Source organism: Ovis aries, chromosome 13, assembly GCF_016772045.2.
Source record: "Ovis aries strain OAR_USU_Benz2616 breed Rambouillet chromosome 13, ARS-UI_Ramb_v3.0, whole genome shotgun sequence".
NCBI lineage: Eukaryota > Metazoa > Chordata > Mammalia > Artiodactyla > Bovidae > Ovis > Ovis aries.
The window spans coordinates 42,522,270-42,549,978 of record NC_056066.1 but is presented as its reverse complement, the minus strand read 5'-3'; the positions used below and the strand labels follow the sequence as shown (position 1 = coordinate 42,549,978).

Genomic DNA, 27,709 nt, shown 5'->3' with positions numbered 1-27,709 from the left:
CTGTGATGCTGGGAGGGATTGAGGGCAGGAGGAGAAGGGGACGACCAAGGATGAGATGGCTGGATGGCATCACGGACTCGATGGACGTGAGTCTGAGTGAACTCCATTGGTGATGGACAGGGAGGCCTGGCATGCTGCGATTCATGGGGTCGCAAAGAGTCGGACATGACTGAGCAACTGAACTGAACTGAACTGAAGCCTTTATATTACTATAGTATGTTACAGTTTAAGGTTTATGGATCTTTTTAAATCTTCCTGAAGACCTGTGATTTCTGTATCTGTGACCCACACCCATCCTCTCACTACTCAGTCATGTGCTTAGTAGTAGTAGTAATAAGTGAAGAACTTGGAACTGGAATCCAGTTTTCTGACATGTCTGTAACTGTTCATTCTATCTGTGTTCTCACCGTTGTCTTTTCTATTTCACAAGCGATGCCTCAGTTCAGGAATGCCCCTGAAGTCGGTTCTTTCGTCTGTTTTCTCACTGCTGCTTCCGTATGAGGATCATCCTCTCCTGCCTCAACCTACAGGAGTCTCTCCCCGCTTGAGACTCTTCTCTTTTAAACAACAATGGTCTGTGATGAGGCTGCAGTGGTGAACCAAAAATATCTAACCTCTGCTGACTGGAATTCACAGTCCAGCAGAACGTGCTGCTTAAAGGCAGGGATCTTATTCTGTTTCCCTTTGTATCACTGCTGCCTGGCACAGACCTGCTGAGTAGTAAACCTCATCACACATTCTTAAATAGGAGCATTTACTGAGATTTTCTGGAAAAAATAACTTGAGAATCAGATTACCACAGGCCTTTTCACTGAAAGATTGCATGGAGAATAAAACAGAGACTTTTCCAAAATTGTGATACATTCATCCCTTTTCATGTTACCTTTTATTTGTCCCTTGTGTCATCTTGTTCAGTTTAAGTAACCCATGTGTAAACATTCTTCTTAAAGTGTACATTAATCTATTTTTATACTTTTATAGGTGTGTACATTTCCAAATACTCAGACTATCTTCACGCAAGACCTTGGTATCATGGGAAGTCTGGTTATGTTGTAATTTTTAATCTAATTAAGGTAAAGCCTAAATTTGCTTTTGTGTAATTTTTTTTTAATGAAAGTTTATCAGTCTGTGATCATGTTTTTTGCAGCTCATTTGCTAAACATAGTCCTTGCCAAAGACAACTGTTCAGAATCAGAAAAAATAACTGCTCCTTTTGCTTTCCTTTAAGGACAAAGCTTTTTTTCACTCTTTTAATAGATGATCTGTGATTTTTTTTTCTTAAAAAAAAAAAACTTCAAAATAATACAGCAGGCATTTAGTGAGAAGCTTTCCTCACCCTGCTCCACAATGTCACTTTTTAAACGTTAAATAGCTGAATGAGTATTGTTTATAAAACAACATGATTTCACCTATAAGAGATGAATTTAGAAGACAGCATTCTGGTTTAAATTGTCAAAATGAGAGATCTGTATGCATTTTTATTATCCCTAAAACATTGAGATCTTGTTCATAGCTTCATGTGATAGCTATAACTAATAATCTGAGGAATTTTTTAGTTCCCTTAAATAATGCAGTATAAGTGAATCACACAATTAGAATTTTCATTCAAATAGTAGGCAAACTAATTTTAGAGGTCGGGGGATTTTTTGAGGACGTATTCTGTGGTCTTGTTTTGTTTGTGCTTTTGTTTTAGCATTCCTACTAAGTTCTTCAGTTATAAACCTAACACTGCTGATTTTTTAAGAGTGTGAATTCTCCATATTCCAAAATTCGTCCCCAAGAACTGAAGGGAAAGTAGCATTCATTGGCTCCCAGCCACTGCTTCCCCTTTAACGTTTCCCTCTCCCGCTCTGTGATAAGTACTGTAGTTCTGCTGCAGCCCACATGCTTGTCAGCTCAGATATCAAGTTTTTTATGTCAGATTGTGCCTCGCCATTGGTTTCATGCCCCTACCCTGTCTGGCGGACCCCGCTGTTTAGTTTTGAGTTTCTGGCCATGTGCTCTCAATCCTCCTTACTTCACTGCTCAGAAGCCAGCCCTGCCCAGTTTGATGGGGAGAGGATGCAGATTCTGACTGCTCACTGGAGCACCGCTCATGTGCTTAGTCTTCTGAGGATTGTCCTTGGTGGTCCAAGTGCTGAAGAGGAGGGACCTTAACAGCAAGCATATATATGTATATGTATATATATTTAAATAGTGCATCTTGTAAACATAAAAATAAAAGTTGCCTATTATTTCGTACCTCATTTTGGTACCTGTTTTGTGTATTTCCATTTTTTTCATGTTATGTCATTATGCTATTCAAAATAGCTTTTAAAATCATTGTATGACCTTTTATTGCGTGATAAACTCAACAGTTCTCTTTTTCCTTTTTCTGGGAGATATGTACCCCTTGATGAAGAGATTCCATAGTGAAAAATACTGTCAGCTGTTGAGTAATCAGGGCTATTGGCCTGTGAAGTGCTTTACTGAGCTTTTGTTCCTTGCTGGTTTACTGGGTGCTGCTGGAAAGGAGTATCTTGGTCTCTAATTTACAATTTACGGAGAAGGCAATAGCACCCCACTCCAGTATTCTTGCCTGGAAAAGTCCCATGGACGGAGGAGCCTGGTGGGCTGCAGTCCATGGGGGTCGCAAAGAGTCGGACACGACTGAGTGACTTCACTTTCACTTTTCATTTGCATGCATTGGAGAAGGAAATGGCAACCCACTCCAGTGTTTTTGCCTGGACAGTCCCAGGGACGCCTGGTGGGCTGCCTTCTATGGGGTTGCACAGAGTCAGACATGACTGAAGCGACTTGGCAGCAGCAGCAGCAATTTACAGTTTATAATTTAATACTTCAGTTTGGAACTCATCTTTTGACATTTTAGTTTTTCTCATCTTTTATGATATGGTCATTGAATAGTGAGTCTGTTTGGTGAACTGTGTAATTTCTCTTTTAAAGAAGTAAAGTTAAGTTAAAATGTTAGTCAGTTGTGTCCGACTCTTTGCGACCCCATGGGCTATATAGGCCACCAGGCTCCTCCATCCATGGGATTTCCCAGGCAAGAATACTGGAGTGGGTTGCCATTTCCTTCTTCAGTTGAAAGGAATGGTTCTCCTAAATTTGGGCTAATTCATGTACTCCTTTAATACTATGAAAAAAGCTGTGGATGTTTGCCTAAGAAAGATACCAACTTATATCAGAGTTTGTGAAAAAACAAAAAACTTTGAGGGCTAAGTACAAATGTAATGAGGTTCATGGATAATTAAAACTATTATTGGTCTTAAGATAATTTTTTAAGAGCCGTAGTTCTTAACACAGTTTGCTGCTGCTGCTGCTAAGTCGCTTCAGTCGTGTCTGACTCTGTGCGACCCCATAGACGACAGCCCACCAGGCTCTGCCGTTCCTGGGATTCTCCAGGCAAGAACACTGGAGTGGGTTGCCATTTCCTTCTCCAATGCATGAAAGTGAAAAGTGAAAGTGATAGTCAAAATACATCCCCATCTTTATTTAGGCTATTTTAAAATAAATCCTAGAGTGAAATTATTCCTATTTGAAGATATTTGATTAGTCTTAATATTTTCATTCTAGGGAAAAGTCAAGTTTGTGTCTGAGAATTATACAGCTAACTATACTAGCCCATCTTCTGGCTATGATTGCCATGTGGCTGCAAATATTAACAAGATTTCTCACAAGACAAGTCATTTTCGCACCTTTGAACTGAGTCAGGTATAGTCACCTGGGAATAAATCATTTGCAAGATACTTTTCTGAATCTAATGAGTTAAATTTAGAGGTTGGGTAGGGTTGAAGTAAACTTGATACATGAGGAATTCTGTAGTGCTATCCTCATAATACTTCTCTTCTTTCAGTATTACCTCTATGAACTTTCAGGCAGCACTGTTACTGAGCGACCCAGACAGATCTGTCCTTACCTGATTGTAGCTTTTCAGTACAGGGAACCTAAAAAGATGGCAGCACCAGCCCATGATCATAAAAGCATGTAAGTAATGACGTGCATACTTTGTTTTACTGGATTTGTTTTCTTTGCTCTTATAAAAATGCTTCTTTTTTCCCCCCTAGACTTGAACTCAAAGAAAATGGTAAGAAATTATTTGGGTTTTTTTTTTAGTTTTTTCTTTAAGTAAATGTTTTGTTCAAAAATAAAATAATCAGTTTCTTTCTTAACCTCATTTCTTACAGTTCTCATCTCTCCATGGAAAGGGAAATTAATTATACAAGGCTGTCTGCTGTGCGATATAACTCTTTGGTCTTCCTATGGTACAGTGGTTCCAAAACAACTGTAAGTGTTGAATTAATGCCCTTTACTAATGCTTCCCTAAGTTTTCAGTTCTCGTTTTGAGGTCCTGCTTGTTGGCACTGGTGTGAAATATACCAGCTGTACTTGGTTTTAGGTTATTCTTCAGGAGATGTATAAAGTACAGGGCTGTGACACAAGAGACCAAAATTCAAATCTAAATTTGGCCTTTGCTTGGGAATAAGTTAGTTTTATTGTTACTCAGTTGCTAAGCTGTGTCTGCCTCTGTGACCCCATGGACTGTAGCAAGCCAGGCTTCCCTGTCCTTCACTATCTCCTGAAGTTTGCTCAAACTCATGTCCATTGAGTCAGTGATGCCATCCAACCGTCTCATCCTCTGTCGTCCCCTTCTCCTCCTACCCTCAATCTTTCCCAGCATCAGGGTCTTTTCCAATAAGTTGGCTCTTTATATCAGGTGGCCACAGTATTGGAGCTTCAGCATCAGTCCTTCCAATGAATATTCAGGGCTGATTTCCTTGAGGATAGACTGGTTTGATCTCCTTACTGTCCAAGGAAGTCTCAAGAGTCTTCTCCAACACCAGAGTTGAAAAGCATCAATTCTTTGGTGCTTAGCCTTGATTATGGTCCAGCTCTCACATCTGTACATGACTGCTAAAAAAACCATAGCTTTGGCTATATGGACCTTTGCTGGCAAAGTGAAGTCCCTACTTTTTAGTTTTATAGTCTTTGATAAATCGCTTTTAAAATTTTAGCATCTTAATCCATTTGTGGAAAAATAAGCTCTCAGGCTAAATTAATTTACTTAATGCTAAAAGTTTGACTTTCTGCGAGAAACAAATTGTACTTGCCTAGATAACAGATGCAGATTATAGCCACTTAATGATTTCTGTTATAGTTTTTATTAAGATATGCAGGATCTAATTTTCTAATTTTCACATGATTTTCCTAAAGTGGTATTAAATAGAGGAGCTGTTACATGTATTTATATTATAATGAATTACAGCATTTTTTTCTGGGCTTCTTGTGATACTTTTTTGTTTAACCTATTTAGTTTGTCCTCAAACCCCTTGAAAGTTAGATGTGCTTTAACTGAAATAAAAAGTGAAAGTTAGTGTTCTATTAGAAATAACTTTCTTTTTATTGGCTCTTTTTAAAAGTTTTATGTTTGTTTATTTATTTAGATTGCATGAGCCTTCATTGCTTTCTGCAACTTTCTCTAGTTATGGCGAGCAGGGGGCTACTCTCTAGTTGGAGTACTCGGACTTCTCATGGTGGTGGCTTCTCTCGTTGAGGAGCACAGGCTTTAGGTGTGCAGGCTTCAGGAGTTGTGTAGAGTACAACTAGTAAGTGTAGAACCCACTCCAGTGTTCTTGCCTGGAGAATCCCAGGGATAGGGGAGCCTCGTAGGCTGCCGTCTATAGCGTTGCACAGAGTCAGACACAACTGAAGTGAGTTAGCAGCAGCAGTAAGTGTAGAAAGAGTGATGAAATTAAGAAATCACATTTTGGCAACATCATAATGATCAATGGAGGCTTGATAAAGTAGGTGGAAGTTTGATGAAATTTACATATCTCACAAAGGAAAAAATGCAGACCTTATAATAAAAGAAGCTGCACATACCATTTTAACTCAGTTCAGTTCAGTTGCTCAGTTGTGTACAACTCTTTGTGAACCCATGGACTGCAGCACGACAGGCCGCCCTGTCCATCACCAACTCCCGGAGTCTACTCAAACTCATGTCCATCGAGTCGGTGTTACCATCCAGCCATCTCATCCTCTGTCGTCCCCTTCTCCACCTGCACCCAATCCTTCCCAGCATCAGGGTCCTTTCCAGTGAGTCAACTATTCACATGAAATGGCCAAAGTATTGGGAGTTTCAGCTTTAGCATCATTCCTTCCAAGAAATCCCAGGGTTGATCTCATTCAGAATGGACTGGTTGGATCTCCTTGCTGTCCAAGGGACTCTCAAGAGTCTTCTCCAACACCACAGTTCAAAAGCATCAATTCTTCGGTGCTCAGCTTTCTTCACAGTCCAACTCTCACATCCATACCTGACCACTGGAAAAACCATAGCCTTGACTGGACGGACCTTTGTTGGCCAAGCAGTGTCTCTGCTTTTCAGTATGCTATCTAGGTTGGTTATAACTTTCCTTCCAAGGTGTAAGCATTTTTTAATTTTGTGGCTGCAATCTCCATCTGCAGTGATTTTGGAGCCCCAAAACATAAAGGCAGCCACTGTTTCCACTGTTTATCCATCTATTTCCCATGAAGTGATGGGACCAGATGCCATGATCTTAGTTTTCTGAATGTTGAGCTTTAAGTCAACTTTTTCACTCTCCTTTCATTTTCAGTAAGAGGCTTTTTAGTTCCTCTTCACTTTCTGCCATAAGGGTGGTGTCATCTGCATATCTGAGATTACTGATATTTCTCCTGGCAATCTTGATTCCAGCTTGTGCTTCTTCCAGCCCAGTGTTTCCCATGATGTACTCTGCATATAGGTTAAATAAGCAGGGTCAGCCTTGACGTATTCCTTTTCCTATTTGGAACCAGTCTGTTGTTCCATGTCCAGTTCTAACTTGCTTCTTGACCTGCATACAGATTTCTCAAGAGGCAAGTCAGGTGGTCTGGTATTCCATCTCTTCCAGAATTTGCCACAGTTTATTGTGATTCACACAGTCAAAGGCTTTGGCATAGTGAATAAAGCAGAAATAGATGTTTTTCTCGAACTCTCTTGCTGTTTCGATGATCCAGAGGATGTTGGCAGTTTGATCTCTGGTTCCTCTGCCTTTTCTAAAAGCAGCTTGAACATCTGGAAGTTCACAGTTCACGTATTGCTAAAGCCTGGCTTGGAGAATTTTGAGCATTACTTTACTAGCGTGTGAGATGAGTGCAATTGTGCAGTAGTTTGAGCATTCTTTGGCATTGCCTTTCTTTGGGATTGGAATGAAAACTGACCTTTTCCAGTCCTGTGGCCACTGCTGAGTTTTCGAAATCTGCTGGCATATTGAGTGCGGCACTTTCACAGCACCATCTTTCAGGATTTTGAAATAGCACAACTGGCATTCCATCACCTCCACCAGCTTTGTTCATTGTGATGCTTTCTAAGGCCCACTTGACTTCACATTCCAGGATATCTGGCTCTAAGTGAGTGATCACACCATCGTGATTATCTGGGTCGTGAGGATCTTTTTTGTACAGTTCTTCTGTGTATTCTTGCCACCTCTTCTTAATATCTTCTGCTTCTGTTAGGTCCATACCATTTCTGTCCTTTATCGAGCCCATCTTTGCATGAAATGTTCCCGCGTGATCTTTAATCTTCTTGAAAAGATCTCTAGTCTTTCCCATTCTATTGTTTTCCTCTATTTCTTTGCACTGATCACTAAGGAAGGCTTTCTTATCTCTCCTTGCTATTCTTTGGAACTCTGCATTCAAGTGGGAATATCTTTCCTTTTCTCCTTTGCTTTTCGCTTCTCTTCTTTTCACACCTATTTGTAAGGCTTCCTCAGATAGCCATTTTGCTTTTTTTTCCATGGGGATGGTTTTGATTCCTGTCACTTGTACAATGTAACAAACCTCCGTCCATAGTTCATCAGGCACTGTCTATCAGATCTAGTCCCTTAAATCTATTTCTCACTTCCACTGTATAATCATAGGGATTTGATATAGGTCATATGTGAATGGTCTCGTGGTTTTCCCTACTTTCTTCATTTTAAGTCTGAATTTGGCAATAAGGAGTTCATGATCTGAGCCACAGTTAGCTCCTGGTCTTGTTTTGCTGACTATAAAGAGCTTCTCCATCTTTGGCTGCAAAGAATGTAATCAATCTGATTTCTGTGTTGACCATCTGGTGATGTCCATGTGTAGAGTCTTCTCTTGTGTTGTTGGAAGAGGGTGTTTGCTATGACCAGTGCGTTCTCTTGGCAAAACTCTATTAGCCTTTGCCCTGCTTCATTCCGCATTCCAAGGCCAAATTTGCCTGTTACTCCAGGTGTTTCTTGACTTCCTACTTTTGCATTCCAGTCCCCTATAATGAAAAGGACATCTTTTTTGGGTGTTAGTTCTAAAAGGTCTTGTAGGTCTTCATAGAACTGCTCAACTTCAGCTTCTTCAGCATTACTGGTTGGAGCATAGGCTTGGATTACCATGTTATTGAATAGTTTGCCTTGGAAACGAACAGAGATCATTCTGTCGTTTTTGAGATTGCATCCAAGTACTGCATTGCGGACTCTTTTGTTGACCATGATGACTACTCCATTTCTTCTAAGGGATTCTTGCCCACAGTAGTAGATAAAATGGTCATCTGAGTTAAATTCACCCTTTCCAGTCCATTTTAGTTTGCTGATTCCTAGAATATTGACGTTCACCCTTGCCACCTCCTGTTTGACCACTTCCAATTTGCCTTGATTCATGGACCTGACATTCCAGGTTCCTATGCAATATTGCTCTTTGCAGCATCAGACCGTGCTTCTATCAGCAGTCACATCCGCAACTGGGTATTGTTTTTGCTTTGGCTCCATCCCTTCACTCTTTCTGGAGTTATTTCTCCACTGATCTCCGGTAGCATATTGGGCACCTACTGACCTGGGGAGTTCCTCTTTCAGTATCCTATCATTTTGCCTTTTTGTACTGTTCATGGGGTTCTCAAGGCAAGAATACTGAAGTGGTTTGCCATTCCCTTCTCCAGTGGACCACCTTCTGTCACATCTTTCCACCAAGACCCGTCCGTCGCCCCACACAGCATGGCTTAGTTTGATTGAGTTAGACAGGCTGTGGTCCATGTGATCAGATTGGCTAGTTTTCGATGATTATGGTTTCAGTGTATCTGCCCTCTGATGCCCTCTCGCAACACCTACCATCTTACTTGGGTTTCTCTTACCTTGGACGTCGGGTATCTCCTCATGGCCGCCCCTCCTGACCTTGAACATGGAGTAGCTCCTCTCGGCCCTCCTGCACTTGCTCAGCCACCGCTCCTTGGATGTGGGGCTGTTCATCTCGGCCGCCGCCCCTGACCTCGGGCGCATTTTAACTCAGTGGATAAGTTAACATCACCAAGAAAGAAAGAAACATCAGGAGCCTCCTGACATGATACACAGAGAATGACACAATATCATGTCTGTGGTGTTCCTGCCAGTCTAACCAGGAGGAAACGTCAGACATGCCCAGATTGAAGGACAGTCTGCAAAGCAAATGGCCTGTATTATTCAGAAATACCAGGGTCAGTGAAGATGAAGACTTGCAGGTTGAAGGAGATGAGAGAGACATAAGTAAGTGTTGTGTGTCATTCTGGATTGGATTCTGGACCAGAAAAAAGCAGTGCCTTCTCTTGTTACCAGGGACCTTAGTGAGTGCTGTAGATTAAAGAACTGTACTGTATTATTGATGTCTTGAGTTTGCTAATTGTTTTGTGGTTACATCAGTTCAGTCAGTTCAGTCACTCAGTCGTGTCTGACTCTTCACGACTCCATGGACTGCAAGGCCTCCCTGTCCATCACCAACTCCCGGAGCTGGTCCATTGAGTCAGTGATGCCACCCAACCATCTCATCCTCTGTTGTCCCCTTCTCCTTCTGTCTTCAGTCTTTCTCAGCATCAGGGTCTTTCCCAATAAATCAGTTCTTCGCATCAGGTGGCCAAAATATTGGAGCTTCAGCTTCAGTCCTTCCAATGAATATTCAGGACTGATTTCCGTTAGGATGGACTGGTTGGATCTCTTTGCAGTCCAACAGATGCCCAACAGTCTACTTCAGCACCACAATTCAAAAGCATCAATTTTCGGTGGTGCTCAACTTTCTTTATAGTCCAACTCTTACATCCATACATGACTACTGGAAACCATACTTGATGGACCTTTGTTGTCTAAGTAATATCTCTGCTTTTTAATATATTGTCTAGGTTGGTCATAGCTTTTCTTCCAAGGAGCAAGTGTCTTTTAATTTCATGGCCGCAGTCAACATCTGCAGTGATTTTGGAGCCCCCAAAAATAAAGTCTCTGACTGTTTCCATTGTTTCCCCATCTATTTGCCATGAAGTGATGGGACCAGAGATCGTAGTTTCCTGAATGTCAAGTTTTAAGACAACTTTTCACTCTCATCTTTCACTTTCATCAAGAGGCTCTTTAGCTCTTCCTCGCTTTCTGCCATAAGGGTGGTGTTATCTGTATATCTGAGGTTATTGATATTTCTCCCGGCAATCTTGATTTCAGCTTGGGATTCATTCAGCCTGGCATTTTGCACGATGAACACTGCATATAAGTTAAATAAGCAGGGTGACAATATACAGCCTTGACATATTCCTTTCCCAATTTGGAACCAGTCTGTTCTTCCATGTCCAGTTCTAACTGTTGCTTCTTGACCTGTATACAGATTTCTCAGGAGGCAGGTAAGGTGATCTGGTATTCCCATCTCTTTAAGAATTTTCCACACTTTGTTGTGTTCCACACGGTCAAAGGCTTTGGAGTAGTCAATAAAGCAGAAATAGATGTTTTTCTGAACCTCTCTTGCTTTTTTGATGATGCATCGGATGTTGGCAATTTGATCTCTGGTTCCTCTGCCTTTTCTAAATCCAACTTGAACATCTGGAAGTTCTTGGTTCATATACTATTGAATGATTTACATACCAATCTCGCTTGGAGAATTTTGAGCATCACTTACTAGCATGTGAGATGAGTGTGATTGTTCGGTAGTTTGAGCATTCTCTCTCTGGCATTGCCTTTCTTTGGGATTGGAATAAAATCTGACCTTTCCTGGTCTTGTGGCCACTGCTGAAGTTTTCCAAATTTGCTGGCATATTGAGTGCAGCACTTTAACAGCATCCTCTTTTAGGAGTTGAAATAACTCAGCTGGAATTCCATCACCTCCACTAGCTTTGTTCCTAGTGATGCTTCCTAAGGCCTACTTGACTTCACCCTCCAGGATGTCTGGCTGTAGGTGAGTGATCAAACCCTCATGGTTATCTGGGTCATTAAGATCTTTTTTTGTATAGTTCTTCTGTATATTACTGCCACGCCTTCTTAATATCTTCTGCTTCTGTTAGGTCCATACTATTTCTGTCATTTAATGTGCCCATCTTTGCATGAAATGTTCCCTTGGCATCTCTAATTTTCTAGAAAAGATCTCTAGTCTTTCCCCTTGTATTGTTTACCTCTATTTCTTTGCATTGATCACTTAGGAAGGCTTTCTTATCTCTCCTTGATATTCTTTGGATCTCTACATTCAGACGAGTATATCTTTTGTGTGTGTATGTGTGGTTATAGAAGGAAATGTTTTTCTTAAAAGTGCACGCAGAGAAGTCTTTAGGGGGAAAAGGAGGTATCTGTAAGTGTACAAGTATTTCTAAATATGTTTTAAAGAAGGAAGTGGTACTAGTCTAGATAGGGTTCTTTCTGTGGCCCTGCATGGTAGGCAGTCCTGTATTGTCGAAAGCTTTCAACTCTTATGTGGTATAATTTCTAGAAGATTCTCATTCCATTCCAGAATACATAATTATTCCATACTTCCGGATATTTTGGTTATAATGAAAATGCATGCATTCAGTTAATGTGAACATATTTGCAAACCATGGTTTATGAGGTACTGGTGATGGACAGGGAGGCCTGGTGTGCTGCAGTTCGTGGGGTCGCAAAGAGTCGGACACGACTGAGCGACTGAACTGAACTGCACTGGAGTCCTCAGTCATACGTGACTCTTTGTGACCCTATGGATAGTCTTGTCATGCCTGACTCTTCGTGACCCCGTGGACTATAGCCTGCCAGGCTTCTTGGTGCATAGGATTCTCCAGGCAAGAGTACTGGAGTGGGTTGCCATTCCCTTCTTCAGGGTATCTTCCTGACCCACAGATTGAACACAGATCTCCTGCATTGCAAGCAGTTTTTTTATTGTCTGAGCCATCAGGGAAGCCAATTTATAAGGTCATATACCCAAAAATCTCTAGTACTTATGAACATACACATTATTTGATTTAGAGTTTATAGATTTAAAATTTTTGTGATTTTAATAGTTTTGTTTTCATTTATATTAGAAAATCAAAAGTTATGAAGCTCTAGTTTTAGTGTTTATTACATTACATGATATTGTTTTGTTTTTTAGACCACATGAACTAGATTTTAAGTATGTAATGAAAGTGTCATCTTTGAAAGAGAGACTACCAGAAGCTGCTTTTAAAAAACAGAATTACATGGAGCACAAAGGTCTGTTCAGATGTCATGGTACGCTGTGTGTCCTGAACTTTGTTCCAGTTGTTTTCCACTCTCTCTTTCATACACACACATGCATGCACACATACTTTCTCTCCCTCCTTATTTCTGTTTTTCCCTTAAGTGAGTCTTAAAAGGGTCTTTTGTGAAAGGGATAGAGTAACCATGTGATTCAGTTCCTGGGAGGCCAGCTCAAAGTGATGAACAGTAGTTTCATTTAATATGGCAGAGACTAGCTTTAATATATAATACTGAGGGAATTAAGCAGAGATATGCTTACAAACAGTTGGAAACTCATAATCATTACTTTCAAGGAGAACAGAGGTTTTGTGGTTGTTTTTATTTGTTTACCACTGACTCTGGAACAACACAGGTTTGAATTGCTTAAGTCCACTTATAAGCAGTTTTTTTTCAGTAGTACATATTACAGTACCACTCAATCCGTGGATGTGGAATCATGATTACCCAGGTGATCATATATTGAAAATACTGACTGCACAGGGGGTTGAGGGAGAGGCATTCAAGGGCCATTTCATTTACTTTTAAATGAAATAAAGCAGAAAACATGAGAAGGAAAGTTCTTAGTCATTTAGATTAATTCATGGCAACATTGATGTTTTTATTTATATATATTTATTTGTCTTGTTAACTTTATATTAGTGTAGTATAAAAGCATTGTTTTTAAATACTTTATACAGTAACATTTTATTAAGGGGTTTTATAACCAAGACCATTGAATGATCCATGTTTTTTGAATAGTATTCCTATTTCATCTTTTAAAATATAAAATGAATAAATAGGTTGTAAAAAAAAAGCATCATAGTATTTAAAAATAAGAAATGTTCTGTGTTTCTGATTTTTTTCCACAGTCTGTTGCCAAGACATGTGCTTCAGTATGTATGAGGTGGAACTCTCAAACAAACAGGGGGAGAAAGTAGATAAACTAATAGAATACATTAAAAGGGAACAGTTGGTAAGAGTCATCCATTTAACATATTATTATTTTCCCTAAAATTGAGAACTTGATACACAGGGACTGTGGGAGAAACATATGGAGACGCACCACAGTGATGGTTCCTGTGGGTAGCATTCTAATAAAGAATCAGAAGTCTTTTTTTCATACTTGAGTTGTTAGTGAATGATCTATTAATTTATCAGATTTGTAGGCTTATGACCTGTCAATTTTTGAAATACAGTATTTATCTCTTCATGAAGTAGTATATTTTATTCTGTTTTTTTTAACTCAATGATTATTATATGAACATTGGATTTTGTCTTTGTTATATGTATGTAGGCTTTTGAAATGGTGAATAATGGGAAAGAAGAGCTGCATTTTCTGTCTGCATTTCTTATTACCAGGGACCTAATGATATTATTGCCTGTTATTTCCCATCTCCTAGAATGCTGTGGAAAGGATTTCTTTAATGGATGATATTTTCCAGTTTTTCTAGTTCCAGGATTCTGTGATGTTTTGTGTTAACTTGAGCTTATTGATGTTAATCATAGGTCTGAGTGACCTTGAATTTGTAGTGGCTAATGGGAAACAGCAGATACTTACACAGCAAATGTCAAACATGACAATGAAAAAAGTTTCTGATTGATTTGTTACATAGTTGAACACTATCTGAAAACTAACCCTTGATATTCCAGTTATTTATTATATGTAGCCCTAACAAGGCAAAGATTATTTGAGCAGTAAGGGACTTGAAATTTCTGATACTAGGGACAAAATTGTTCTGCTTCTCATAAATACTAACATTTCAAGAATCTTTTTCCTTAACTTTTCATAAGGTTAAAAATCACTGAAGAATGTGGTAGAAGGAGAAGGGAATTGAATCTTCTTTCTTGCTTTTTTATGTTTAAGGCAATCATCAAATGCTTAGAAGATCGAGAATTTTTCATTTTACTTACGTCATCAGCCTTAATGTCTGAAACAGGTAAGGACAACTCTTTTGAAAAAATGTTTTCCAATATGTTTACTTGTATCAAATCAGCAACCTGATTTTCTTCTGATTCTCATTATTATGTGTAGGTTTTAGAGAGGAGCAGACAGGTCTACACGGGTTGCATTTATTCCACTCACCTCCATCAGCAGCAGGTAAGGGCACAGGCAGTCCATGACAGCTGTGGGCCACTTTTCAGTCCTCATCTTAAACCCCCAGCAGCACATGACTCTAGCAACTGTTTTCTTCTCTGAAATAACTTTCCCCCTTTACTCTCCCTGGTCAGTCCTTCATCTCTGCAGGCTTATCTTTGCTTGTCTACTCTCCACTCAGTATCCACCTGCCTATTGACATCTCTTTCCACTTAGGTGTCTCAGATATTCCTCACAATCAGTGTGTCCAAAACTGGATTCATTTTTTCTTGAAGAGCAATAGCCAGGAAGTAGTTTCATTATAGTCTCCCCGTCAGTAGGACTTAAGGTCTTCACAGAAGCACTTACCTTTATCTGGACTGCTTGTCTCCTTCCCCAGGATCAGGAATTATCTATTAGGGGAAAAAAGTATTGCTCATGCAGGATAAAAATAGATATACAGTAGATCAGTGGTATTAGAATTTCAGAGGGCAGTTAGGAAACAAAGTCCAGAAAGGCTCTGATCAGGGGAGATAATGAATAAAGCTGGAGAATAAGCATGGTCTAGCTTCTGATGGAGAGCTGTCAGGTGTAAGCCTGATTATCACTCTAATGAGTCCATCATCACTCTTCCTTCATTGAGGAACACAGACTAGTCAGTCTAACTGCTGCTGCTGCTGCTAAGTCACTTCAGTCATGTCCGACTCTGTGTGACCCCATAGATGGCAGCCCACCAGGCTCCCCTCTCCCTGGGATTCTCCAGGCAAGAACACTGGAGTGGGTTGCCATTTCCTTCTCCAGTGCATGAAAGTGAAGTCACTCAGTCGTGTCCAACTCTTTGCGACCCATGGACTGCAGCCTACCAGGCTCCTCCATCCATGGGATTTTCCAGTCAGTCTAGTTACATAATAGTAACTTGAGGGTTACTTAGGGGTTTACTTTGTTTGAGTTCAGTTGGTTCCCATCACAAAGAAAAAAACTTTATTTCTTCTTTAATTTTGTATCTACATGGTATGATGGGTGTTCACTAGACTTACTGAGGTAACTGTTTAATGATGTATGTAAGTCAAATCATTATGCTGTAAATTCTGAATGTACACGATGCTGTATTTCAATTATATCTCAATAAAGCTAGAAGCAAAAGGAAAGTCAAAATGCGAACCAAAGGACATTTTTACCTTTGACTGCCTTGTTAAGAGAGTTTGAAGTAGGTCATAGAAGGTACAGATAAGAACAGAAAAGCAACTCTGCCAACTCTAAGAGCCGGTGCTATTTTTCGGAGCTGGAGGCAGGCCTGCCTTCCTCATTCTCACCTTGTCATCCCTCCTGAATGACTCTGTTTTGATTCTGTGTGTATTTTCATATATATGGTCATTATATATGTTCATCTATATGTTCATAGAAGGCATTCATAAGCCTTCTATTAATTGCTGTTTAGATTACCATTTGAAACACTCATCATATTTAACCATCCTATAATTTTGTAATATAAAGCATTTCTTTTCCTGCATGATTTTTGGGAAACAAAAGTTCAGGTTTTTAATACATGCATATATATTTTAGGTCGGACAGACTTGAAAGTTGAAGACGACATCTCATTGAAGGTGGTGTCTGTTTTGCCTGCCCTCAATTGTGCCCTGCTAGAAGCAAAGAAATCATTTTCTGAAAAAGGAATCTCTCTAAACACATTAGTAAAGCATAATTTCCAAGACTTGTCCAAGGTGAACAAGAGCCCTCCAGTGACTGCTGCTTCCCAGGACGGATTTAAAGAAACTGGCTTCTCTGGCCAAGTGTCCAGTGGTTTTGACTTGACTCCTCCAGCTGAAAAGTGCCCTTTACAGTCTTTAACTCAGCTGAAGTCTTACTTTTCAGATGCGAGCGGGTATATTTTGGGAGTGTCTACTGTGTTAGGTCTATTGGCAGAGCGTCCTCAGTCTCCTTGTATTTCAGATGGGATATGCGATGCAGGCTTTTCTTTAGTGATGACTCCAGATCCTGAATTTCGCGACTCAGAGGCAGAAGGAAGAAAAGATACAGAAACTGGAAATAACTCTGAAGATGTGTTTCAAGCAAGACAGGGAGCTCTGGTCCCACTGAGCCTAGCGCCAAATCTGAGAGTGCAGCCCAAGAGAAAGGCAAGCACACTGCCCATGGTACAGAGTAAAAGGGTGAGCTTGTACCGACCCTTCCCCAAAAGGACTCCTGCTGGAGAAAACAAGGGTCCCGCCTCTACCACAACTCTCAAGCTAGTCAAAGGACAGTTTCCTCAGAGGAGAAAAAGAGGTAAGCACATCATGTGGGTTTTCAGATATTGTGTCCCCACCCTGTGTGACAGTCCTGGACCATAGCTTGGTGGTGTCTGGGAGGAGTTCTCTCCCGGTGGCTTGTATGCACACTAGAGCTGGGGGGCACTGATCTAGGTGACAGGTGAAAGTCAACAGGACAAAAGCCTGCCCACTGGGAGCTCTTATTCACTTGTAAAACTGCTCCAGTTGCCAGTTAGTTATTTCTTAACTTTCTAAGAAATAAGGTCTTTGAGTTTCTGAACTGCCCTGGGACAGATTGGACAGGATCTCCTAATATCAGGCACACTAAGAGCAACTGGTAGAAAGTTTTGAGTGACGGCCTGAGCACATCTAAAGAGGGTCCACCTGGGCCTCCACAATCAGAGCACCCTGGGGCAGAGTTCTAACCCTTGGTGTGTTCTAAAGGTGGTCACCTGGACCTGCTGTCTGGTACGGACCTACTGAAACCGTGTCCAGTGGCCTGGAGATGTATGTAAAGAAACAGTTCACAAGTGGTTTTGTTGTCCCTGAAAACTGAGTAGGACCCCACATCCAGAGCCATTTAGTGTCAGTCGAGTGCACTTTAGCCAGCAGAGCACAGCAGACAGCACAACTCTGGCTTAGAGCCCCCTCAGATATGTGTAGTGTATTTGTTTAAACTAGGGAACTTAAAGGAAATTAGTCCTGAAGATTCATTGGAAGGACTGATGCCGAAGCTGAAACTCCAATACTTTGGCCACCTGATGGAAAGAACTGACTCATTAGAAAACACCCTGATGCTGGGAAAGATTGAAAGTGGGAGGAGAAGGGAATGACAGAGGATGAGATGGTTGGATGGCATCACTGACTCAATGGACGTGAGTTTGAGTAAGCTCCGGGAGTTGGTGATGGACAGGGAGTCCTATCGTGCTGCAGTCCATGGGGTCGCAAAGAGTCAGACACGAGTGAGTGACTGAACTGAACTGAACTGAGGGAACTTACACTCCATGTTCTCTACGAGAAGGGTGAGCAGACTGTGGCCAGGGCCCCTTAGGCATTTCGCCATCATCTCTGTACTTGATAGCAGGCAAAGTGGGAGGCTGCTTATGAGCATGTGTCTTAGCCAGCCCTGACTGTCATGTTGTGAATTTAACACTTGATGCCTAAAGAAGAAATACTGGAGATGTGTGGATCCCCCAGGATCCTAGATAATTAAGATTTTACCCTTTGGTTTAACAAATAGTTATTTCTGACCAATTATAGTTTGAGAAATGGTGTGTGTGTTTAGGAAGGTTGTGGAAAGAAGGGCAGCATGAAGCAGACACACATGCACTGTTTCCGTAAACATTCCAGGCCGTATTGGCTTTCTTCTCTATATGATTTTACTTAAAGGTATTAAATATATTATCTGTAATTCAACATATATGTTGTCACTGTTTCTCAAAACATTTTAAATTTCATCCACTGTAAGAAATGTGTTTTATGTTTTAGTCTAGTACACACAAATGCATACATACTGAAACAGAAATTTCAGAAAACATTTACCCTGACTTTGTGCAGTATAATCTGATATATTCTGTTTCATTTAATAAAGAATTCTGGTTGCATCCCACTAGGTTTATTTGACAGTCCACCCATGGGTCATTGTGCGCATTTTGAGAAACATGCTGTTGAGTGATGCAGATAAGCAGGGTGGTCCCTGCAGGGTCGTGTTTCCCCTTTTCCTCCCAGGACCTGGGTCATGAGAGGTGTTCACTTCCTGCCCATGCAGATCTTACATGTCCCCTCGTCTTGATCATCTTATCTGTTTCCTTTCTCTTCTCAATTTAGTATTAATCATTTTCCACTTTTATGCAGGAGACCTGGGTTAGATCCCTGGGTTGGGAAGATGCCCTGGAGAAAGGAAAGGCTACCCACTCCAGTATTCTGGCCTGGAGAATTCCATGGACTGTATAGTCCATGGGGTTGCAAAAAGTCAGACATGATTGAGTGACTTTCAGTTTCACTTTCATTTTCCTGCTTGATTTATATTTTGTCTTTTTTATGGCAAAATTTTTTAAAGTTGTAACTGATGCAGAATCAGAAGTCTTAATCTGGAACAAACAAAACTATGCTGCTCTGTTGCCTTTATTAGTTTAGTAGGGAAGAAAATAATTAAACCCAGGGAAATGTTCAACATTAAGAGAGCCTAAAAGCTTTTTTAAAAACCACTTATTCCTCTAATTTTCAGAAACATAAAATGAAATTGGTCTTTTTTACATTTCACTAATAACCATCACATTCTTACACTGTTTAGTATCATTTTTCTGTTCACAGTTAGAAATAATATTTTCTATATGTGTGATTTTTAAATGTTTACAGACATTCATAGATATGATAATTTTATATAGTCAGTATGGAAAATAGTTTTCACAGGAAACAGTGTGGAAAACAGTTTTCACAGGGAACATTTATTAACATTTTTTTTCAACTCTTAAAGCATTGAAACATTTGCTATGTGTGATATAAGCAGGTCATTAATGGTTTTTTTCTCATCTCCCTCCACCTTTAGCTCTTTCCCTGAGAAGTAAAGCTGAGCATTTTGTAAGTTCAGTTGCTCAGTCGTGTCCGACTCTTTGCAACCCCATGGACTGCAACATGCCAGGCTTCCCTGTCTATCACCAACTCCCAGAGCTTGCTCAAACTTATATCCATTGAGTCAGTGATGCCATCCAACTGTCTCATCTTCTGTCGTCCCTTCTCCTCCTGCCTTCAATCTTTCCCAGCATTGGGGTCTTTTCCAGTGAGTCAGTTCTTCACATCAGGTGGCCACCAAAGTATTGGAGCTTCAGCTTCAGTCCTTCTAATGAATATTCAGGGATGATTTCCTTTAGGATGGACTGGTTGGATCTCCTTGCAGTCCGAGGGACTCTCAGGTCTTCTACACCACAGTTCAAAAGCATCAATTCTTCAGCTCTCAGCTTTCTTTATAGTCCAACTCTCACATCCATACATGAATACTGGAAAAACCATAGCTTTTCTTCCAAGGAGCAACTGTTTTTTAATTTCATGACTGCAGTCACCATCTGCAGTGATTTGGGAGCCCCCCAAAATGAAAGTCTTTCAGTGTTTCCATTCTTTCCCTATTTATTTGCCATGAAGTGATGGGACTGGATGCCATGATCTTAGTTTTCTGAATATTCAATTTTAAGCCAACTTTTTCACTCTCCTCTTTCACTTTCATCAAGAGGCTTTTTAGTTTTTCTTCGCTTTCTGCCATAAGGGTAGTAGGTTGATAGGGAATTAAATCAGATGAGGATTTTGTTCAGTGTACCTTCCTCCATCTTCTCTTAAGAGGTGATTTTTTCAGGCGGGTGTTAAGGCTTTGGTATTAATATTTAGGTGTAGTGAAGAAAAACATGTAAGGTCTTTGTGAATCTGAGTCTCATCTCTGCAATGTGCTTATGGTTTCAACCACATCACTTCATGGGACCTCTGTCGCTTTTGGGTAAATTGAATTATTTGTCCCAGTGCTGTGAAGTAGAATATTCAGCCTTACCTGTTACATCAGTCAGCAAAGATTATGGAATTTTTTTTAATTGTTTTATTTTTATAAAGTTATTACTCTGATATTTTCTTCTAATCTGGATAGATAGACCAAACTTAACAAGTTCATAATTTTATACTTATGTGAGAGCTTGTTAACTCTTGCTTTGTTTAAAAAAAATGCTAATGAACTATCCCAAATTTTATATTTTATTCCCCATTTCTAAAGTTATCCCCCACACAACAAAAGAAATCAAAGGAGAAAGCTATGCTGATAAATATGTGAGCCCCCACCCCTTAAAAAATGGTGTCTTTTCTGCATAAGGTGCTGAGGTGCTGACTGCACAGTTTGTACAGATAACCAAACTGGATAGGAAACCCCAAGAAGCTCCTAGTTCTAAAGATGTTCCAGTGGCAACGAATGCTAAAAGGGCAAGGAGACGAGCGGCCTCTCCAGACACACCTGTTCCAACGGCTAAGCCACCCATGAAGAAATCTCCACAAAAACAGAGGGTAAATATAGTAAAAGGCAATCAGAATCCAAGACTCAGAAAACAGCCACAACCTGGTAAGAAACACACTTCCTATATATTTCAGCACCACAATACAGACTAATCAAGGTTGCAAGATAGTATATTGACCAGTATGAGATCAGCTGATGTCCATCAGGTTCTTGCTGTCTTCTTTAGTTCAGACACTGACAGGACGAGTAACTTGGTTTCCTATCGTGAATAAATTAGGAAAGTGTGAAGATTCATGCCTTTACTAAGTAAAACCTACTTTTCAGTTTGCAGAAAGCCTGAACAGGAACGGTTTACCAGAGTTAAAGTATAAATGGTCTTTTTAAGCGACTAAATTCACAAGCAGGTAGCATATGGCAGTACTTTCCTGGACCATAATCAGTTATAAAAAGGAGAAGGTTATAAGTCTCCCCAGAGGGAACTGTAAAGAGGTGGTTCAAAGCAGTCAGGAATCCAGAAGGCTGTATTTGGTCTTAAAAGGCATTGTTTATTTACTTCTGCATTTGTGGAAGAGGGTAATGGAATCTCCTTATGTGAGCTTCTGTGTTCCACCTGCTGGAAGCTCTTCATCACTGGAAAGTTCTCAAGTCATCATGGCCTTGGCTCTTCACCTCGCTCCACGCCGCTCTCATGCCCACGCTTTCTGAGTGCAGTGCAGCCCCCACCACTTGGCAAGACCTGCGCCATTTACAGGGTCTTCAGTCTTGACTCTGTTGTGCTACGTGGTGCTGTTTCCTATTTAGAAATACCTTCATTTCCTCATACCTTTGTAGCCCTATCAGGTTTCTGTCTAGTCTCATGATTCTGCTTTCTCTCTTATCTCTCTTTAGATTTTTAAAAAATCTTAGGTGGAATTCAGGGAAGGAAACTTTAGTTGATGTGATGGTATTACCGATGAGCTTGGTTTTTTCTTTCCTCTTTTTTTTTTTTTTTTTTTCTTTTAGTTTTCAAGTGCACCTCACTGCAGCGAAACCCGTGCCCCCCACGTTGGAGGCACGGAGTCTTAACCACTGGACCTATAGGGAAGTCCCTTTCCTCAGTTTGTTCAAAGTTGTTTATGACTGAAGATGTTCTGAAATCTCATCACTGTACAGCCTATAGAGAGTCTGCTTGTCGCCCCAGGCAGTCACAAGGTAGCCTCCCCAGGGCTCCACGTCTCTCCCCTGCCGTTTCCCTGTGCCGGGCTCCCACATTCCGCACCTGGGGTCACTACTGTGCATCGCCAGTGCTCAGCTCAGTCACATGGAGGCGTTTCCTGGGGTTCTGATATGCACTCATCTCTCCTTTCTCAGTTCCTTTTGGGCTTTTGAGAACATTAAAGAATTGCATTCATACTCATCCAGTTATCTAGTGGGTCTTGGTCCTGACTTTCCAACTAGTTTGTAGACAGGAAGAGCATAGACACATAGGTAATGCATTGTATTCTTTGCCATGTCGTTAGAATTCCTTGTGCTGAACTGGCCTCCAGATACTTGCAGGCTACTCCGTTAGTGGGAGGAGGTATATAATGTTATTGGCAGAAAATGCAAAGTTTTCACAATGTGCATTCAGGAAAAGGCTGATTTGTATTGCAAATGTCTGTATACATGGTGCAGCCATATTCCAAGTTAAAATTGTAAGATTACCACCTTTTAAATAATGTCTTAATTTTTCTTTTATGTCTTAATCTGCTTCATTTCTTTTACTTGAAATATTAGAGTTTAAGAAGGCTCAGTCATTTTGTTACTGAAACTAATAGTTTTCTGTCCTTTTTAAAGTTTTCAATATAGTTTTTATTTATTGAAATCTCTATTTTTATAATTCATTTGGCATCTTAATTTCTTAAAAGAAATAATCAGTATTTTTAATGAATTGAAAACCTCTAACAAGTCAGTACTTAAGTGATTTACTTAAAATGCTGCTGCTGCTGCTGCTAAGTCACTTCAGTCATGTCCCGACTCTGTGTGACCCCATAGATGGCAGCCCACCAGGCTCCCCCGTCCCTGGGATTCTCCAGGCAAGAACACTGGAGTGGGTTGCCATTTCCGTCTCCAATGCATGAAAGGGAAAAGGGAAAGTGACACGACTCTTAGCGGCGACTCTTAGCGACTCTTAGCAGCCTACTAGACGCCTCCGTCCATGGGATTTTCCAGGCAAGAGTACTGGAGTGGGTTGCCAGTGCCTTCTCCGTTACCTGAAATGACACATATTTATTAAAATGGACTCTTTTGCTTGATTCTGTCCAGAATGACACTCGGTGTAAGAACCATGGTATTAAAGGGTAGAATGAACTGTTAGCAGACACATCGATCCTAAAATGGATTTCGTGTTTCCAGTACACCCAGGGGGTTCATGAGACAGCTCTCTGGGTCACTTTCTCCCACCTCACTCCCTTGGAGCTTTATATGTTAAATAAAAACTGGGCAGTGCTTGATTAATTCCACCCTCCTCACCATACACACAGTCTGATCTTTTTGTTTGATGACCTCATAAGCCAGAGTTTCCTCTGTAAACGTGTTGTCACTGGCCTTTGGAGACAGGTTGGTAATTCATGTCAGACCTGCTACTTCTAATTATAAAGAGGGGCACAGTTGGCTTTTCTGTCCATCCAGCCACCTGCTACAGGGACTCACCGCCTAGTACTGTTGTGAGCTTTGTCCTTCGTGATAACCGCTTTTAAGAAGGCTGAGAAGGCAAGTAAACCACCTGAGTGTGTGTTTTCTGGCCAAAGGCATATGGGGAGATTTGACTACCTGCTGAAAGAATTATCATTAGATGAGGAGATTTGCTTTTTTGCAGAGTAGAGAGGAAATGTTTTCAATGTAAAAACTGAAGTTTTAAAACTTGAAGTTAATTGGCAATTCAGAATATTTTTAAAACAGTTCTCATATTTTATTATCATAATATAATTAAACATCAGTATGGTTAAAATCATCTCTATTTTGAACTTAGGTGATTTTTGTAATAAATGATTTTCATAAAATGATTTCTAAGGAAGTATGTTAACATTCTGTAATATATACTTTAAACTTAGAAACTCTTAGATTCTCACTAGACTGTAAGCCCTCTGAAGGCAGAAGTCTTGTTTTCTTGTTTGGGTTTTTTTTTTTTTTTTTTTTTTTTGTCTTTGTATATTTCTCTAGCTGAGCAATATGCCTTATGTGTAGATCAGTACATGCAATTTCAAAGGGTGATTTTTTTTTTAATTAATATGCATACTCCCTAGAACTGGTTCTTCTGGTAAACACATTATAAAGCCTCAGGGAATTGGACAAGACCTCAGTCTAATAATAAAAACTTAATACAAACTTTGCAACATACCAAGAGGTTTTTCTTGAATACGTCCCCTTAGCTGTTAACTTTCATTGAGCCATAGTAGTACAAAAAAGAATTAGTTCTATGGAAATCAAATGTTATATATCTTTTTTTCTTTTACAATGAAGCCAAAGGAGAAACTGCTTTACAGCTTCAATCAGAAATTTCCAGTGGTCAAGATGTTATTAGTATAAATACAACCCAACCAGAACATGTCACGGTGGCCCCAAAAGCCCCGACTGAAACTTCCGTTGTTGGCTGTGACTCGCAGGCCCTTAACATGCTGGCCGACCTGGCTCTGAGTGCTGCTACCTCCAGCACGCCATCCCCTGAGCCCAGAAACCTCCCCTGCTCCCTGGAGCCGCCGCAAAACAGTGTTCCACTTTCTAAAGAACAGCCTTTGTGTGGGACATCAGACCACGAATACCACAGAGGAGTTAAAAGTCAGAGAGGTGGGCCGTTACACAAGCCGTCCTCTGACCAGAGTAGTCCGTCATCAGACCCCACAGTCAGCCCAGAGGAAGAGAGCATGGGTCCTGGCAGTTGGGCCCCTGCAGAAGCCCAGCCAGCACTTCCCAAGGAGACCCACGAGAGTTCCGATGCAAGCCAGAGCTCTTTTGTGGCTGCGGAGCATTCCTACGCCCTGCTCCTCGTGGAACATTCAAAGAGGGGGAGCCCAGGCCTGGCCTTTGCCAAGAGCAGCACCAAAGGCTCTGACATCGGGACCCCTGTGGGGAAGGTGATACCCTTCCTGCGCCAGAACTTGACGTCCCCGCTACAGAAGCTGTCCATGGCCCTGGCCTTCAGGCACAGGGCCGGGTTGCTGTCCACTGGCCCGCATGACTTCCGCTGCTCCTCACACACCGTGTTCTGCTGTGACGGCTCCTTTAAGGTCATGTTCACATGCGAAGCAGATTACTCTTTCAGCTTAGACAGCAAGTACACCAACAACCCGCTGGAGAAGACTGTGGTCAGAGCACTGCATGGGTGAGTAGGGGCGACACTGGGTAGATAACTTGATGTAGGGAGAAGGGATGCTGTGCTCAGTCTGAGGAGGGAGAAAGAAGGGTGTAAAATCCAGTAAATGCGGAGTAATAGTGAGCAGTGGATCATTGAGATGCTCCTTCATGAGTCTTTCTGGTCCTTGAATTGTAATATGTAAATAAGATCTTGGTGGAAAATAGTGAGGTAAAGGAATAATGCTTTGCAGACTGAATCCCAGAAAAAACATTTAAAGAATTACTTGCAGACTTCCCTGGTGATCCAGTGGCTGAAACTCCTCCTTCCCCAAGCAGGATTAGGATTAGGTTCAATCCCTAGTCAGGGAACTAGATACCATGTGCTTCAACTAAGACCCAGTGCAGCCAAATAAGTAAATAAATAATTGAAAAAATAAAACTTGTAGCTTGTCAAGTTGGTCACATTGCTGTGAGTGAGCATGTTTACATGGGGTTTTTCTAGAAATCTTCCTTAGGGACCAAGGCAGAATAGTGGAGAGCTAAAAGCACTGGCTTTGGAGCGTGGACCAGCCTCAGTATGGAGTCAAGGCTTTCCCAGCTCTCAGAACAGCACTTCTGGCCCTTCCTGATACTCAGCCTGGGAGCTCACTGAACTGTGGGTTCTGACTCTGTTTAGGGTAGGGCCTGAGAGTCTGCATTTCTCACCAGTGTCCAGATGACACCTGGGAAGGGTGACAGTCTGTGGGCAATGTTTTTAACATGAGTTTAATAATAGCCATATGATGAGGGTTTGCATGGTGACAGGCTGGTATTGAACAGTGGCTATCGCTGTTAGCAGTGAGCATTGGCCTGTGACCTCAGCTCATGGCAGGGGAATGATGCTTTGTGCAAGGCCCTGAATTCCTTTGGACTCCTCTCGCTCCAGGACCAGCTCACACCTAAGAGCCTGCATTTGCTCATGAGGGTCACTTCCTTTCCCTGAACCCTGCCTCACTGAAGCCCCACTCTGTAACCCCTCTGACTCACTACACTTGCTCTTTGGCCTGGCATATGGCCAGAAGTGTGTTCTGTCTCCCTTCTGGTTTCAGGAGTGTCTTCAAAGCTGGGATCTGAAAATAGTGCAGTTCTGCTGAACTGCCTGACTACTTTAATCTTCAGACTTCCCAACTGTTAGACATGTAGAATTAAAATAGAAATAGGTTAGCCAGACTTTCCGGAAGCCAGGAGATGAGGATTTGGGAAGTCACTGAAGCCATTATTCACATAAGGTGTCTGTTTTGTCCCAGGAGAGCTCGCATTGAATTTGGGGAGAGCCCCAGGCTCAGAGCGGGAAGGCCTGTGTTCTGATCATGGTTCTTCCACTCACAGAGTTTGTGTTTTGAAAGAAGTCACTTAAGACTCTGATTTCCAGCTCCTTGCTCTGTCTCTGTAAAAAGAAGAGATGAGATGCTTTGTAATTATTTGTTAATTAACTTCATTTTTGTCTTATTTTTATTTCATGCTCATGTAATTTTTGGAGAAGGCAATGGCAACCCACTCCAGTACTCTTGCCTGAAAATCCCATGGGCGGAGGAGCCTGGTAGGCTGCCGTCTATGGGGTCGTACAGAGTCGGACATGACTGAAGCAACTTAGCAGCAGCAGCATGTAATTTTTAAAAGAAAACTGAACATAAAAACTGTTAATGATGAAGGCACTTGCTTTATGATATGACAGTCATCTAAAAGAGTCATCTTCAATGATTTTCATTTGTTCCTTCTTTGAACCCTCAGGCCCTGGAATACTGATTTACCGGATAACGTGGAAGAGGTGAAGCTTCTGCTGCATATGTGGGTGGCTCTGTTTTATAGCAGACAGAACAAAGTTGTGCGGTCGTCCCGGAAAGTCGTAGAACACAGCAACCCAGCAAAATACGTGTCCATAAATAGCACACTAGAGCCATTTGAGTGTGAAATCGAGGAGCCCTCCGGAGTAGAGAGGTACTCCGTAGACCCTCTGCTGGAGGCCAGTGAGGCTCCCAGAGCCCATGCAGCTGAGGTGTCCTGCCCTGGCGCCGACCCCCTGCGTCCTTTCACAAAGTCTCCTCCTGTGAGAGGCCTGGAGCTCTGGGTGCAGAATGAACAGAAAGAAATGTTTGCAACAGTGGGTCACCAGGAAAGCCCAGAAAGCCAGAATTTCATCTGTTACAATAATGAGGTCAGTAAAGCTGAATACTAAAAATGCTGGTATTATTTTTGAAGAAATTTTTTTGTACATAAAATCACTTTCAAAACAAGGCACTGATTTCTTTTAGGAAAGTGGATTCTCTAACTCTGTACAGGATTATAATGCCAGAAACTTAAGTTTTCAAGCCCCATGTTGTCTGCTTTGGAGCTTATCTACCATCCTGATTGAAGAAGTGAAAATAGGAAAAGAATCGTAAGGGTCAGATGATCTAGGAGCCAGCCATAATTATGTTGCTTTTTAGTAGTGTGATTTGGGGCCAATTACTTACTCTCTCTGAGCTGAATAATACTTATTGTGTCTTACCTAGAATAGTGTTTATTGGAGCTTTTATGTGTGTATTTAAAAAAAATCTCTCTCTCCAGTGTATTTTAAGCCTATGTAAGAAGAGAGGGATTTGCT

General features: G+C 41.1%; 1 protein-coding gene across 22 annotated transcripts in view; it reads left to right on the top strand.

Moving 5' to 3' along the window:
- The window catches only part of TASOR2 (transcription activation suppressor family member 2), a 69,235-nt gene that overhangs the window by 30,348 nt on the left and 11,178 nt on the right, over positions 1–27,709 (top strand). For 4 of the 22 annotated variants that reach the window (XM_042229659.1, XM_042229657.1, XM_042229655.1 and 1 more), the window contains 14 exons: positions 982–1,073; positions 3,574–3,711; positions 3,854–3,984; positions 4,065–4,084; positions 4,185–4,284; positions 12,343–12,461; positions 13,319–13,422; positions 14,314–14,386; positions 14,482–14,547; positions 16,087–16,806; positions 20,638–20,880; positions 21,778–21,966; positions 24,256–25,114; positions 26,857–27,280. In XM_042229659.1, the coding sequence (XP_042085593.1) occupies positions 982–1,073; positions 3,574–3,711; positions 3,854–3,984; positions 4,065–4,084; positions 4,185–4,284; positions 12,343–12,461; positions 13,319–13,422; positions 14,314–14,386; positions 14,482–14,547; positions 16,087–16,806; positions 20,638–20,880; positions 21,778–21,966; positions 24,256–25,114; positions 26,857–27,280 (3,278 nt within the window). Of the gene's footprint in view, positions 1–981; positions 1,074–3,573; positions 3,712–3,853; positions 3,985–4,064; positions 4,085–4,184; positions 4,285–12,342; positions 12,462–13,318; positions 13,423–14,313; positions 14,387–14,481; positions 14,548–16,086; positions 16,807–20,637; positions 20,881–21,777; positions 21,967–24,255; positions 25,115–26,856; positions 27,281–27,709 lie in introns of those variants that run through there. The other 18 variants (XM_060397536.1, XM_060397535.1, XM_060397534.1 and 15 more) reach the window with 10 other exon arrangements.